Below are 15461 nucleotides of genomic sequence, written 5' to 3' on the forward strand. Positions count from 1 at the left end.
AACTACAGAATGGTTGCATCCAGACACAGATGGACACTTTAAAATAAAATTACTTGTTAGACTGTTCTAGGTGTAGCCATTTGAAATTTGTAGGCAGTTAACAGAATGATAATTAATGCTGTGCCAAAACCCAGCATTTTGGAGAACAATCATGTAACACTTAAGCACCCTTGAAGGAGAAGGGAGAAGTCCCAGTTCTGGCAAATGCCTCTAGTTTCTGTTTTGTGCAAAGAGTGTTACTCTCAGCGTCACTCCCACTGTATCCAGCGTTGCTGGTCTGGTTATAAAGAGCCGTTTAGGAGACAGATAAGCATGAAGGCAGATTTACTGAAAAACTAATGCGCTTTTTCTTGCAAAACAAAACTTGACTTTAATTATGTCAGTCATTTCTAAATGAATTTTCTTACTTCCTTTTTACAAAGATAGTGAAAGCCCATCACTCCCTCTCATGTATTTTAGTCACTTGACTTTCCGATAAGCACTGATCTCTCCATCTTCCTTTTGGGAATATCTCCTCCCCTTTCTCAGCTGAATACATTGTTCACAAATCTTTAGTGTGGGGTTTTGGGTTTTTTTGTCCCTAATGGGTTGTACTTGCGTACTAATGCAAGTATTTATCTAGGCTAAGTATTTATTGCATACCTGGTTGAATTAGGAGTGGTATATTTTGAGTTGTGACTGTAAAAATCTATAGATGCCAGTACCATGTGACATTTCACTGAACAGTATTTTTGATCAAAGTTATTTTATTTGGTAGTTTGATTTATTTTGCCCTATCATTCTTGTAGTAGCTTGGCTTCACACATGGAATTGGCAGTTTAGCTGATGCTTCCATTGAAGCACAAGTCAGATTGAGGCTGCTGGTTTCTTGAACTGACTTTGCAGTGCTGCAGTTGAGTTGCTGGATAAAGGAGGATGCAGCTGAGTTAAGTCAGGATCTTTGTATAGTTGACATTCATGTACCTGCTGGTTACTGAATAAGTGTAACCTCAGAATCTCTGCTGTTTTGATAAATTCAGTAAAAGCAGAACACAAGCTTTTTGGTAAGTAGTGGGTTGTTGTTCTGCTGGAAAAGTAGCTTTATACCTCTGCCTATGTGTGCCTAGATTGACTTCTGTGGCATGATCCAGAGCATACAGTTCAGCTGCTTGCATTGGCACTTTTAAAAATACAAATTTTCTATTTGTCAGCTGAAGGAAGCATTGTTGTAAAGAATGCAACGTTTAGCTGGTCCAAAAATGATCCTCCTTCCCTGAACAGGTAAGAATTAGTACCCTTTGTTCTGCTCCATAATCTTGCTGCATCATAAATGATCTGTATTTAAATTATAAAATCTGTATGCAGAAGAGTTTGTTGCCTTAAAGGAACAGGAGAATAAATAACGTTTGTTCTATATCTTTTTTTTAATGCATAAAGGAGAGTAGCAAGACATATAACGGGAGGAGAGAAAGCCTCAGAGATTTCAAGCTCTTGCAGTGTGCTGCAGATGGGATGAGCTCCATCTAGAGGATGCAGCCAGATTAGCCCCTCGTAATTATCCCTAGTCCCTCATGTTTGCACTATGTCCTCAGAGTCTTCCTTTTAAAATCTTATTCTGGCTGAACTGTAGCCATCCTTGATTCCCATCCTGGAGAAAACCAGTGAAGAAACCTTGCACATGGTATGACTAACAAAGTAACTGGGGTGACGCAGCTACAAGCCATGTCTGCCCTGTGCCCTGTCTCCTTCCTTAATTTTGGCTGCTCTTTCTTGGGCCTTAAATTGCATAATCTTTGGGACAAGGATGCTGTTTAGGAAGCATCCACTGATATCTATGTTTGTGATCACAGAACATTTGAGAGAAATACTGGACAGGTTGTGTCACAGTGTTTTTTTTTTTTTCTTTTTTCTTCTCCTTTTGACTAATTATTGATTAATTACATATTAAGATGCTATGACCTAAGTATAAGAAGAGCTGGGTGCTTTCTGAATGAGAGGTTTGCATTTTCAAACAGTTAAAGTTTCTGTGCTGTGTCAGCATTTGCAGTGGGTGTTCACATTGCATCTGGCTTTATATGGGCTGTTCAATGGACTGTTTAACTACTGGGATGTGCCAGCAAGCAAGGCTGAATTATGTACACTTTATTTCAGCATTAATTTCACTGTTCCTGAAGGCTCCTTGGTAGCTGTTGTTGGTCAAGTTGGCTGTGGAAAGTCTTCATTGCTGTCTGCATTACTGGGGGAGATGGACAAAAAGGAAGGCTACGTGGTTGTCAAGGTGTGATGTGTCTGAAGAATTGTTCAGCTATTTGTGGGTACTGCCAGAGGGATTCTAGATTTTCAAGTGATGTGAAGAGGGGAAGAGACAGCCTTTCAAATGAATGCGGTTTTTAGCCTGATTTCCTGGTGAGCCACATAAATGCCTTAGACTGCACTCTGTCTAATTGCCTGTTAAGCCCAACAACTTCTAAATCTGTTGGTTTCAGATTTAGCCAAATAGACAGAACGATGGAGGTCTCAAAGATAAGTATTCTTGGTGAGTCTTGTTGGCAGTCAGGTGTGAGGTGGGGAGACGCTGTTATACATACTTCAGCCTGAAGAAGAGCAGTATTGGTTCATACCTTCTTAGACATCAGAGAATTACAAGGAGAGAGGGTACACCCAGATACCCAAACATGGGAAGAGCTGCTGTTGTAGTTTGTACTTTCTTAGACATCAGAGTTGCACAGAGCTCATAGAGGAAAAATGACCTGTAAGTAAGTAAGTAAGAAGTCCTTGTTTTGGATTTTGCTGCTGCTGTAATCTATGGAAAGAGAATTATTTTAAGAGCAAAACAAATATGTTGCATTTAAAAGAATGCACATTTGGTCACCTCCAAAACTGTTCTGGAAAAAGAAAGTAGGTGAGATCTGAATCACTGATTGTTTGTGCAGAAAGAGAACGCAGAACTAATCTTCAAAGCAAAATACTTTGCAGTAGTCAGTCTCTTCCTTTGAAGTGACTTCTATATAAAAACTACTTCCCCTACTTTCTGCAGAAATCTCTTGGCAGGGATGCATTTGTGAAACACTTGCATTCCAGATTAAATTGTTTTATGCAGAACATAATTTATAACTATAGGAAAGAACTAATGGCTTCTAACATTCAGTAATTGTGCAAACATATTCTCTAAACAAATGTTTCCTCTAAGTTTATGTTAGGGAATCGTATTTTGTTTGAAGTCCTTTATTTTCCACCAACACATTTTGTTACATTCACTTGCAGAGAGGATTATAAAAATAACATTTTGGAGGAGGCGTTAGCCCAAGAACTACTTTGTGCAGTTTTGAAATGACCATATGCAATTTGTGAGGTGATTAGCACTGTCTGCCTCACAAAGCTCTTCTGTGCTTTGACTTTGTGTGCAGACTTTTAGTCTAAAGTACTGAATAAGGAACTTTATTTTTCTTGCAGGGCTCAGTAGCCTACGTTCCTCAGCAAGCCTGGGTCCAAAATGCAACTCTGGAAGATAACATTATTTTTGGAAGGGAGATGAATGAGAGCCGGTACAAGCGTGTGATTGAGGCTTGTGCACTGCTGCCTGATATAGAGATTCTTCCTACAGGAGACAAAACAGAAATAGGAGAAAAGGTATTTAAATACCCACTCTACCATAACAGTGCTATTGCTTGTCATTAAGGCCATATGACTTCTATTCTACTTTATCTTAAAGTTGTATTGAATTTAAAACATTCAGAGTAGAAATTCTCTAGAATAAGAGGCAAATTTGAACAGTATGTTTTCCTTGTCTTTAAGCCTCAGAGGGGAGGAAACCGGTCCTCAATTACAAATGCAAAAGCATCTTGCAGTGACAGTTTTTAATCATCTCTAAGTGGCCATGGTCATAGAGCAGAAAAATGTACGGAAACAGGAAGAGAGGAATCTTCTAGAACACTTCAGTTTCATTTAAAACAACCCTCTTCCCCATCCACCCCCGAAAAAATCCACCCCAAAACCCAGAAAACAAACCACAACCACGACCCCAAAACTGGCACTTGGTTGCAAAAGCATGTGTGGTGTGGGATTTAGAAACTTGCATAGATGTTGTAGTGCTCTGCTATGGGAGCAGGACCTGGTGTCCCCGAACCTCGTGGCCAGCAGGGTATATGTATGTAACCTGCTTGGCGTTCTGCAAAGCTGATGTTCTCCAGAAGACAGGGGTATGTAGAGATACGTGCTTTGCCTGCTGACTAGTTACAGGTGGGATATAGCCGCCAACTGACAGCCCCAGATTCAGTAAAGGGTGCAGCTTTATCTTCCTTATTGGTCAGCAGGCCAACCAAATTGTAGAGTGTGAACAGAGTTTATTAAATCAGAGGCAGCACTGCAGAAACACAGCTGAGAAGAAAAGTAGCCTCTGAATGTACAGAGGTAGGTAGGTCGGTCTGGGTTAATTGCTTTACAAGACTAGCAAACAAAACTATTTTTCTCGCTGACAGTGAGAACTTGATAGACGTGCTTCCTTCCAAGAGGATTTTGACTTTGATTGCTTATGCTGTTGTGGTAGTGAAATTATTCGTGATGGAGATCTCTTTCATACAATGTTGAAATTTCTCTAATTTGCATAAACCAGCTATGACTTGTGTCGTTCACAAACTGTAGCAAGTCATCTCTTTTCAGCTGTAAATAAAGGATCATATTTTCTTGTTTCCCCAGGGTGTGAATTTGTCTGGAGGACAGAAACAGCGAGTCAGTCTTGCTCGGGCGGTTTACTGTAATGCAGATGTCTATTTATTTGATGATCCTTTATCAGCTGTTGATGCTCATGTTGGGAAACATATTTTTGAAAAAGTTATTGGACCAAAAGGAATCCTGAAAAATAAAGTATGTCATAATGAGATACTTGTCTCTAGAGAATTACTTGTTTTTCTTTGCTGAGTTTGAATGATTCCAAGTTTGTTAAGTTGCATATTCAGACTTTTGTTCAACATCTGAAAAATGAAAGGGTCCTTCTGAGATTTTTAGAGGACTTTTATAAAACACTGAGTTTTTATAATTAAATGTGCTCTGGTTTCTGTAATTCAGAATTTCTTGATGCAAAAATCCAGACAAGGACAGTATTTTTTCTTAAAAATGCTGCATGCCTGTCCATGGTTATTACTGTGTTATACACAGAATTCAAGCAGCAAGAGCAATAGTTCAACCATTGTATTAACTAATTTGAGATGTTGAGATGTTAGAAAAACTCTTTTTTGTCTTTTGCTATTTAGACACGGGTTTTGGTAACCCACGCAATCAACTATTTGCCTCAAATGGATACAATTCTGGTAATGACTGATGGAGAAATATCTGAGATGGGCTCCTACCAGGAGCTGCTGAAGCAAGATGGGGCTTTTGCTGAGTTTCTTCGTACATATGCTAATGCTGAACAAAGCATGGAGAACAGCGGTAAGCTTACAGATACATTCTCTTGGGATACGCTCACATGGGAGCTTAAGGGAGTTAAGGGAGTCATGTTAAAGGAAAAATAGTAATAGTGGAAGGAAAGTTAAAAGAAGTTATTATTTCTTGTGATATACCTATACGTAGAGGTGCTTCACTCTTGAGGGCATTGAAGGTTGTGAGATTAAACACGCATTCTTTCTTAAAATTTAGGAACAGATCTGTAGTAAAATTCCTCTCAGAGCAAAATTCAGATGGTTACGAGATCAAGTAAAGGCCATCTGGGGTTTATACACCTTTCCTGTGCTTATTAAGATGTGTCATCTTTATGCAGATAATTCCTTTGGGGATGGGGAGGAGGAAGCAGCAGCTCATCCCTGACTAGCTGACATCCCTGACTCCTGCTTCTGCTTTAAAAAGCAGCTGTAGAGCTGCACTTATACAGGAATATACTCTAGATTTTTTTTCTTACCTGCAGACGGTTGCAGTATTGGATTTTAGTAAGGGAACTTAGTCTCTTGCCTCCAGACTGTTTTCTTCAGCAGCTTGCCTGTGGTGATTTTCTGACACTCCTCCATATGCTCATGTCAGAAAGCATGAGGGGTGGTTGCACTGTGCTGCCTGGGGTTAAGTTGTTGGCATGTTGATGCCTGTTTGGTAGCAAATGCCTGCTGCTGAGTGCTGCAGAGCAGGCTCTCCAGAACAAGGAAGGGATTGAGCCCACTTTTCCCATCATCTTCCATTTGGAAAACCCTTGGTTCTCACCCATTCCCTAGAGGGAAAACAGAGGCATTTTCAGTCTACTCCTCACATGCCCATCACAGGCAAAACAGAAATGATGCCACATTTAGCTGCACTGATGAAGCTGTGAAGCGTTAAAGAGGTGTTGAATGGCTGCCTTTGGCAAGGGGCTGCTCCTAATGTTCATCTAAAAGTTCCTTGTGTGAGGGCTGTGATGGTCTGCCTTACTCTCTGAAGCTGCCCTCTTACTATCCAGGCTGGCAACGCAGACTGCCCTTGGAGGCTGTGAATGAGCAGAGTCTGTTCCCTGGATGTACAAGATGGCATCTTCTCCTGGCTCCCTCTCATGCATCCAACTATCCCTGATGAGGAGTTGGATTTGGGGGCGATGTGTTGAGCTGAGGCTCAAGGTCAGGATGCCCTGCTGTAGGCTAGCTCTCCTCTTGCAAAGGTCTCTTGATATATCTTGGGTGTCACTCTGCAGACTGGGATGCTGGTTTGGGTGGACACTGTCTGTAAACAGTGAGTGCTGTATGGGTGGGGTCTTCCACTGTGAAAAGCAGTGCGGGAAGAGGTTTTATGGAAGCAGAATCCGGCTAACTTCTGTGTATTTTCTGTATATTTCTATACCTACTTTAAGCACAGTCAGACTTGTTGCAGTCTTCAGTGTACGAGACTTCCAGAGACAAATTAACTTTCTGTGTGCTTTCCTAGGAAGTTAACAAGTTGACTTGTGCAAAGATTTGCCCCCTTTAATAGCCTTGTTCTTTTAGCCTTTGTGTCCTCCCCTTTCCAAGTGCATGGTAGGTTTTGAAGTCCTTTACATTAAACTAAGTTACTTCACTTTTCCATTTAAATACTGAATCTTCTTTTGGAAAGTGAGCCAGTGCTTTATCTTTTGCCATGCTTCTCTGCAGTTGTCTAATAAAAGGCACTTCTAACTTAAGTATGACCCTGGTGGTTCGGAGAGGATTGCTCTATCACAGGGTTGATATTTGCAGCAAATTTGTTTCTCAGTTGTGGTCGAGTGATCATCTGCCAATGGTAAAAAGTGAAAAATAGGGGTATTATTTGTCTGGTTCACAGGGATAATATTAATATTTATCAGATGTGTAAAAGATCACTAAATACTAAGAATCACAGGTTCTTGGATAAACACAGAGTAATCTGTCATGGGAGTCAGCCTGAGATAGCTGGAGGGGATCTGCACACCCGCTTTAAAAGGGAGGCTCCCTTATGTCTGAAGCTACGTGTTGGCAGCCTGAAAACACTTAAGCTGGAGCAAAATAGAAAACTCTGGATTGGTGCTTTCTGGCTGGAATACATCCTGCTCCTGCAAGTGTGGGAAAGCCCCTCCTCCTACCCAGCCACTGAGGTTTGGCTGTGAGTCTGCTCCCCATTGCCTCCCAGCCCTTCTCTCCCATTGGGATTCCTGAGGGTTACCTGCTGTCTGTGTGCTGTACCGCTGCCGTTCCCATCCTCAGCTTCATGGTGTATCTTCTGCGTGTGGGAAAACTCCCCAGTCCAGAAAGCTACCCCTGTGTGAGTCTTTGGGATGGCTCAGAAGGGAGGTGTGAGCTCCCCCTTCTTCTCCAGCATCCTGCTTGATGCAGAAGGCAGTGACAAGGGTGGCAGCAGTAGCTGCTCAGCCACAGGGAGTGCAGTGTGCAGCACTGCTGCTCTCGGCTGTGGATACATGGAATGGATGCCTTACTGTGTCTACGGTGTGTAATCTTCTCCAAAGTAACTGGAACTACATGTAAAATTAACTGGGTTGTATAAAAAGCATCCCAATTCTTTTAGCAGTTGTTCCATTCTCTGGCGTTTAGAGTGGCTGATTTGCTGATGCCAGTACTACTCCTGCCTGTGCAGGTTGATCTGGAGTCATAGATGGGCCCTTGACTCCTGTGAGTGCATTTCTGTCTTGGTGTCCCTCTCTCCCCGCCCTCCAGGCTTGTAGCTGTTGCTGCAATACCTCTTGCTGTACAGATAGCAAATAGTTATTTTAAGATTACCTTTCTTATGACTGTTTTCCCTTGCTTCCCATACAAACTAATGCAGCAGATGTTAGTTTTTGTTTTAATGTGTGTGGGGGTTGGGGTTTTGCTGTTTTTTCCAAATGGCTTCAGCATAAACTTTGATTTGTCCTTGAAAAGCCTGGAGCTATTTTTAGTGTTTGTGGGGAGTAAAAGTGGCTCTGCAGAAGTGCAGCTGCACCATAAGGTTGAAATATTTTTTAACTGTCTGGTTCGTCTTTGGTCTTGACTGCAGTGCCTGAAAGATAGAGAAGTACAGCACAATTAGTAATTCTAAATCTGGTTTACATTGTGTGGGCTGTGCTTCAGATGGCTGTCTCCCCAGCATTTGGCTCTCTGACTCTGCAGTCAAATAAAAAGCTGAAAGACCTTTTAATGGCTACTCAGCTCATTTTTTTTATATGAGAATTGCCAGCACAACAGGTTATTCTAGTTTTGTTTTGGAGGGGAAAGGGGGTAACTGCTGAGAACTGCTAAGGGTCTGGACTGTAGCATTTAGTTCAATGATTTCCGTATCTTGCATATCTTGAAGGGAAACTTCTTGATCTGTTACTTGCAGCTATCAATTTGAATGTCTTCGAGTTTTTTCTTAAATTTTGTGGACTTAATTCCCCAACTTTCAGCTGTTGTCCTGCACGAAATAGAAATCTGCTTTCTGGAAAAGATAGTATGGTACTGGAGTAAGATTCGCAGGGCCTTGCTTGGCCTCTGTAGAAATTGCTTCCCACTTGCAGCAGCGAGAAAAAAAAATTAGAGTTATTTTTAAAGTGCTGAATTCAAAAGGAAGATAGCTTCCTTGCTGAATTGCTTTGTATTACACATTAGGTAGTAGTGTGTATTTCATAATAAAAATTAATTCTGCATTATGGGCTGGGGTTTCATATCTGCAAGGAGAAGCATTGTGCCTTCATGGTCAACACTGTCTCCCAGTAAAGCCCAGCACACCTGTGTTTTGTGGCTGTGCTTTTTTCTTACAGCATGAGGCTGAGTTAAGCTTAGTAACAGTGTTGGATAGTTACGAGAGCTTGTATGATGCCTGTAGGGATGGTTGGGTGCTTCTCTCCTTTCTGACTTCTTGGAGGGCAAGAGTTAAATATTGAGATGTGTTGGCTTTTTTCCAAATGTTGTTGTGGAGTCTGGACCTAAGTAGTAATCGGGGAGACACCTGTCTGTGTCAGGAAATAATCTGAGTTTCTCTTAAATTCATTTTAGTTATCTTCTAGCAAATTCAACTCTTTCCTTTCTCTCTCCTAAAGTAAAAGCCATTTGCAGCCTCTGCCCCAAATGGCAGAAGCAAATATTGATTCAAGATGAGTGCTGCTAGGGTATTAAGATGCTTGGAAGTGTGAAGTATCTCACTGTTTCTTACTAATCTGTCCATGCAGGATGATGACCGGGTACTACAGAGTAGATGGGACTAAGTAAACCGGCGCTGCCACAGCTCTACTTCTCTCATTGCAGTTGCATGACTAAAGCAAGGCAGAATAGCAGAGCTGTGGGAGGAGAGATGTAGCCATGTGAACAAAAGTTGCCGCTCTGAAAACATGATGCTTTGCATCTTTAATGTTAAGGTCAGGGAGTCCCTTAAGATTCTTGAATGAAGTCTCTTCCTCACCACTGGGGAAAATGCGTATGGTAGTTCCCTGTACATAGTGAGGGTCTTCTGTTGTTGTCAATATGAGGCCACTTTACAGTAACTTTTTTTGATTCTCTCTTTATTAGTGCATATCTTGAAAGAAAGGAAGTTTCTTGATCTGTCACTTGTACCCATCTGATTTGGATTTTTTTCTTTTTCCTCAAGGTTGTCTTTTTTGACTGTGTATGAGGCTTGGGATTAAAAAAAGGTCCATTTCAGCAAATTTGATCCTGTCCTGGGCATTTATGGTTTTGTGGTTTAGGTTGTGCTACTTGGATGCATTTGTGTTTGTAAAGATTGAAAATGGTTGAGTGTGTTCTGGAAAAAGTTAATTATATATACTTCTAGACTCAGATCCTTCGTTAGAAGGAACGATTCAACCTCTGGAAACAGGTAACTGCTTTTTTGACATGTGGCTTTATAGTAGTGCTTGTGTTGGAGTAATATGAGTAGCTGCAGTTCATTTACAAGAGATTGAGTCATTATTAGAAGAATTTTGTCTGCACCATAGAAGATATCAGCTTGGTTTGCATGTTACTTGTTTGTGTGATGCTATAACAGTGGTGTGTCAGCTTGTAGATAACTCATCAGCAGCAATTCTTTATCTCAAACACTTCTATGAGGAAGCTTTAAATAAACTTTAAAGATGCACCCTGGAGGATTGTACCCAGAGCGGCGTCATTCAGCATTGAGCCCCAAAGGTCCTTTTTGTTCTCATGTATGTATTCAGTGCTTTGCAGCTGTTCCCTTTTATCATTTCTGGACATATTTTTCAGCAGAGCCCTCATTAGTGAGCTTATACCCTAGGTGCACATGCCAGATATGCTATGGCAATCTTGAGCATTTCTTGTTCTCAAGAGGTAAATGCAGTATAAGCAGGAAATCTCTGTAGCCTACAACATGAAATCAAATTTAAGAGCTGTTAGGGCAAGATGGTTTATTTGCGGTTTTGTTCATGTGGGTTTAGAACTTCAGTAATGCTCTGAAGCGATATGATGTTGGAATGCTTGCTGGTTTTCATATGGGAGCCTTTCAAAAGAAATGCTGTCAAGTGCTTAAAATAAGTGGAAGTCCCGTATTGGTTTGCTCTCATTTGTATAAATAAAAATAAGAACTAAATCATTGAACTCTTCACTTTTTCACATATTCTGTTTTTTTCTGCTTCTAGACCACACTGAACAGTTTAGCTTTGGGTTTTTAGAGTAATGAACCAATGTTCAGCTGGCAGACACAGGAGGGAACAGCTTTTTGTTCAAACAGTCCACACTTAATGTATTGATGAACTGTTTTATGCATGTATTTTGCTTTAGTATAAAAACATGAAAGCTTCAGACTCTAGTTTTACACAAATTTTCCTGCATATCTTTTGAATAGATGCAGGTGGGCTTTTTTGTTTGCATAAACTATGCATAAATCCTTTAAAATGCAAAATTATTTTTTTGTTAAAAAAAAGTGAACTAACTTTCATACTTGAAAATAAAGTTGCATTTAATTGACAGTTAATTTTTTAGGAGTCAGTCATTTGGTTTGTATTAGGAAAATGATGACATAACTTGAAGCTAGAAGTTTTACTCATGGCACTATATTACACTGAATTAAGTTGCTCAGAGAAAGCTTAGTATTTCAAGCTGACAGGTTTTGTGTTTTAGACAATTGTCTCGTGTGTGTTGCACCTTGTTACAAATGGGATGTTGTGGGACAACGAGACTTTTTTGAGAAGTGACATTCATAGAAAGATCTCTTGCTTAATTTAATCTGATTCCTATGGTTGTGCAAAAACACCAGGCTTTTGCATGTTGCTTCCTGCCTAATTTTGCAGGAAGGCTCAAAGTTAATAGCAGATGCCTTCTGTTCTACAGCTTCACTCCATCATTTACTAGAACGTCTTCTCATTGCATTCTAAAATGAAAGCAATTTATAGTTAACTGTGTAAAAGATGTGGTTTGAAAAGGAGCAGTTGGATTGTTTGGGTTTTTTCCCAAACAAGTGAGTCATAGTGTGACTTGGTATTGCATGCTTTAACATCAAGTATGTCCTCATAATTATATTACATTATTATTACTGACATACATTTGGTAGAAAAATAGAAAAATAAATGTTCACTGTCTTGGCAACGAGTTCTGATGGGGATGGAATTAAACTGATTTGTCACCTGGTCAATTATCTGTTAGTATATGTAAATACTTACTTGTGTTCCCCCCTTTGCATATTAGGACTGCACCTGGCATTTAGGATTGAAATGAAACCTTTGTATCTCTTTGCTTACCATTTTCATGTTTACTTTTTCACACCCCCCTCCCCTCCCCCAGATACAAATAGTCCATCTGGAAAGGAAGGAAAGCCTGTAGAAAATGGAGTCCTTGTGAATGAAGCTCCTGGAAAATTGATGCATAGGTATGTTGTCTCTCTCTGTCTCTCTTTTTTTTCCCTCTTCCCCCCCCTTCCCCCCTCAATCCTGTTACTCAGTTGTGGACAAACAGTAATTTGGTGTTTATGGTAATTGTTAGAGTAAAATGTATCATGCCGGATCCAGCAGCCTGAGAGAGGCGAGGCGGCTGCTGCTGCATGGCTCCAGGTCCAACAGTAGCAAGACTGAAGATGTACTCTCAGCAGGCACACACACATAGAATGTACATACACACCTCACGTATATGTGGGCCGGCCACACAGATCACAGACACTTAGAGCACCCACACAAACACAGCACCAAGTGGCCTCATCCTGTTCCCATCTCTGGTTGAGCAGGATGGAGGTTCACTAGTGAGAATATAGTATGTCTGTACAAGGTGGATCTCTCCATTAGTTGGGCTCAGACACTCAGTCTGCCCAATAGCTGCCCCTGGATCCCAATCTCCCCAGTTGCTAGCACCTGGGCATATGAACCTCTGAGGCTGCAGCCCTGCTCTGGTTGCTGGTAGAGACTGTTGCGCATGCATGTCTTCACACACAGAGCTCTTGTGCTACTCTTCTTTCCATGTGAAGGAACGATTTTGTTGTAGCAAGATACTGTGGGTTTGGCTTCCATAAAAGGGAGAGTATTGTATTGGCTAGTCCCGCTTTCATAAGCTTTCCCAAGGCTTCTGCAGTTGACTGCTGTCAGATGGGATGAAGTGCTATGTGGACCTAGTACAGCTGCTGTTATGCTTGAGAGAGGCCAAAGGCAATCACTCTGATTATACCTTCCCAAAATCAATCTGATAGTCTATGCCTTATTCTTATGGTGCTCTAGAGATACTGTATTTCTAGAAGCTAATTAGAGTGCCTGGGAGTACAGTTGCCCATTTTGATGCCTCTTCAGCAGCTGTGCTGTATTTGATGATAGGGTTTGTAAAGGCTGATGTTGATGATCACCAAGCATTTTTGTTTCTGGAGTTTGATTGCTCAACCAAGACTTCTTTGACTGTCACTTGTATCTGAAGATGGATACTTGAGAATTGAATGCCATCAGGGAGGATTAGGAGTGCACTGTGAGGGGAGGAGGGAAGCACTAGTAACCACTGGCCTGATGATGACTGGTTAGGAGATGGATTATCACCAGAATAATGTAAGCCACTGACTTGGCGCTGTGGACTGTTAAAGTCTATTTATGAAGTAAACACCTGGCCTGTATCATGCTAAGACTGAAAAATAAATGTCTTCAAACAGGCAACTCAGTAACTCCTCAACATACAGCAGAGACACCGGGAAGTCACAGCACCAGAGTAGCACAGCAGAGCTGCAGAAGCCACTTGCTGAAAAGAATTCCTGGAAACTGATGGAGGCTGACACAGCGAAGACTGGGAGGGTAAGGTGTCCCATTCCCACTTTCTGCACTCTCTTTCAGTTTCAGAAAACTCCACAGTGTTCAGAAGAAAATAGCATCCAAAGACTATGTAGCTGGGGTGAGAAAGGTCTGAGTGGATTCTTGGACTTGCTGCTTGTTGTCTAGTACTTCATGGAAGTGTGGCTGTGCCCTCTGGTCCCAGAGCTGAGCCCCAGGTTTGCGTGCAGAAAGAGTGCTGACACCAAAACTTTCGTTTAAGATGGTGGGCCTGGCCACATCAAAGTTTAAAAGAAGAAATGAAAACCTTGCAGCTATTTCTTGGAGAGAGGTTGTGACGAATTAGGTGACCTAGTGAAAACTGCCCTTCAGCGTAAGGAGCTGGAATTGACTTAGATGAATTTCAGCCAAGTTTCCACTGTAGACGCAAGTATTTAATCCCAGGATACCCAGGGCTTTCTGAGAAACCTGAGAGTGAGGTTCTTGGGAAAATGGCAGTTACACCTCCTAGCAGTGTTGCTTGAATCCTCTGGTTAAAGATAGATCATAGGATACAAGCCATATGGAGCAAGGATTTAATTAAAGGATATATAATCTTGTGGTAAGAAGAGAGAGCCAAAAACTGGAACTCCTCAGTGAAGTTTTTGGCTCTGCCACTGATGCTCTGTGTTACTTCAGGCAGCTCTCTCCCTACCCTTCCCTTCCCTTGGAAGACACGGGAAAGATGATGTGTGCCTGCCCTAGAGGGATGTCGGGTTTGGCACATCTCCATAGAACGCTATGCAGCTTGTGTTCCCAAGCAGTAGCTCTTTAGAGTGCAACTGTTGTGTTTTATGTCCTGATGCGGGCATACTGACTTTAAGTGGGGGTTGAAGAAGGGGGAATTGCTGGTTTTGAAACATAATCTGCAAAATGAATATTTCCCCCCCCCTCCCCTCTCTCTTCAGGTAAAGGCAACAGTGTACTGGGACTACATGAAAGCAATTGGACTCTTTATCTCTTTCTTGAGCATTTTCCTCTTTATGTGTAATCATGTAGCCTCCCTGGCTTCCAACTACTGGCTAAGTTTATGGACAGATGATCCTGTTATCAATGGGACACAGCAGTACACAAATGTCAGACTGGGAGTGTATGGAGCACTGGGAATTTCTCAAGGTTTGCTTGATCTTACCTATTTTAAGATTAGCTGGTTCAGAATGTTTCTAATGCTCTTGATGACCTTGTAGCCCCAGAACTGCACCAGCAGTTTGCTAAGGATTTAAGCAGGTTTTTTTTCCCTTTGTAGAAAGATGAAAAACTTGAGTGAATAAAAAAAAGGCAAGCAAACCAACCTGTAAAATTATTGAACTAGTGAATATGGTTTTCTTTTGTTTGCATAAAACAAGAATGAATGTGGTTTGCAGGGGCTGATGAGCCAGCAGTTGGTGACAAAAAGTCTGACCCAGGAAGTGGCTCCTTGGCCTGTAAACGAACCGTGCTAGCCTGGTTTGCAGGGCCAGCTTGTCACAGGAGGCCATGGCTACGCTGCATCCCTTGCAGCCACGGCCTGGCTGAGCTGTGTAGGCTGGTGTTTCCTCTGACTGTTTGAGGGTCCATTCAAGGCACCACGGGGAGGCCAGCTCAGCGGCTTTTTGTGTCCTCTTTGTGGTCAAAGTTTGTTTGCCATGAAACCTGACACCCCAGGTACCCCACTTCAGAATTGCCATAAAAATCCTGCAATAAAAACTAAATCCCACCTTAAAATTCAGTGGTCTTTACTCAAGGGAAGTGCTCAAATACTACACAAAATTTTGTAATGGAGAAACAACTTCTTCCATGAGAGAAATGCGGTGTTTTCACTCTTTTTTTTTTTTTTTTTTTTTTTTTAATTTTTTTGGGTAAATTTGTG

At 41.5% G+C, this 15461-nt stretch overlaps 1 protein-coding gene across 1 annotated transcript in view; it reads left to right on the forward strand.

The window, feature by feature from the left end:
• Positions 1 to 15461, forward strand: part of ABCC1 (ATP-binding cassette, sub-family C (CFTR/MRP), member 1) — a gene marked incomplete at its 5' end in the record, with an annotated part of 43627 nt that overhangs the window by 18673 nt on the left and 9493 nt on the right. Inside the window, 9 exons of the mRNA XM_009584831.1 lie at positions 1191 to 1260; positions 2131 to 2257; positions 3433 to 3609; positions 4675 to 4842; positions 5229 to 5406; positions 10162 to 10206; positions 12123 to 12207; positions 13459 to 13597; positions 14521 to 14728. Coding sequence (XP_009583126.1) covers positions 1191 to 1260; positions 2131 to 2257; positions 3433 to 3609; positions 4675 to 4842; positions 5229 to 5406; positions 10162 to 10206; positions 12123 to 12207; positions 13459 to 13597; positions 14521 to 14728 — 1197 coding nt within the window. The remainder of the gene's footprint in view (positions 1 to 1190; positions 1261 to 2130; positions 2258 to 3432; positions 3610 to 4674; positions 4843 to 5228; positions 5407 to 10161; positions 10207 to 12122; positions 12208 to 13458; positions 13598 to 14520; positions 14729 to 15461) is intronic.

The sequence above is a fragment of the Fulmarus glacialis genome, unplaced genomic scaffold, assembly GCF_000690835.1.
Source record: "Fulmarus glacialis isolate BGI_N327 unplaced genomic scaffold, ASM69083v1 scaffold41639, whole genome shotgun sequence".
NCBI lineage: Eukaryota > Metazoa > Chordata > Aves > Procellariiformes > Procellariidae > Fulmarus > Fulmarus glacialis.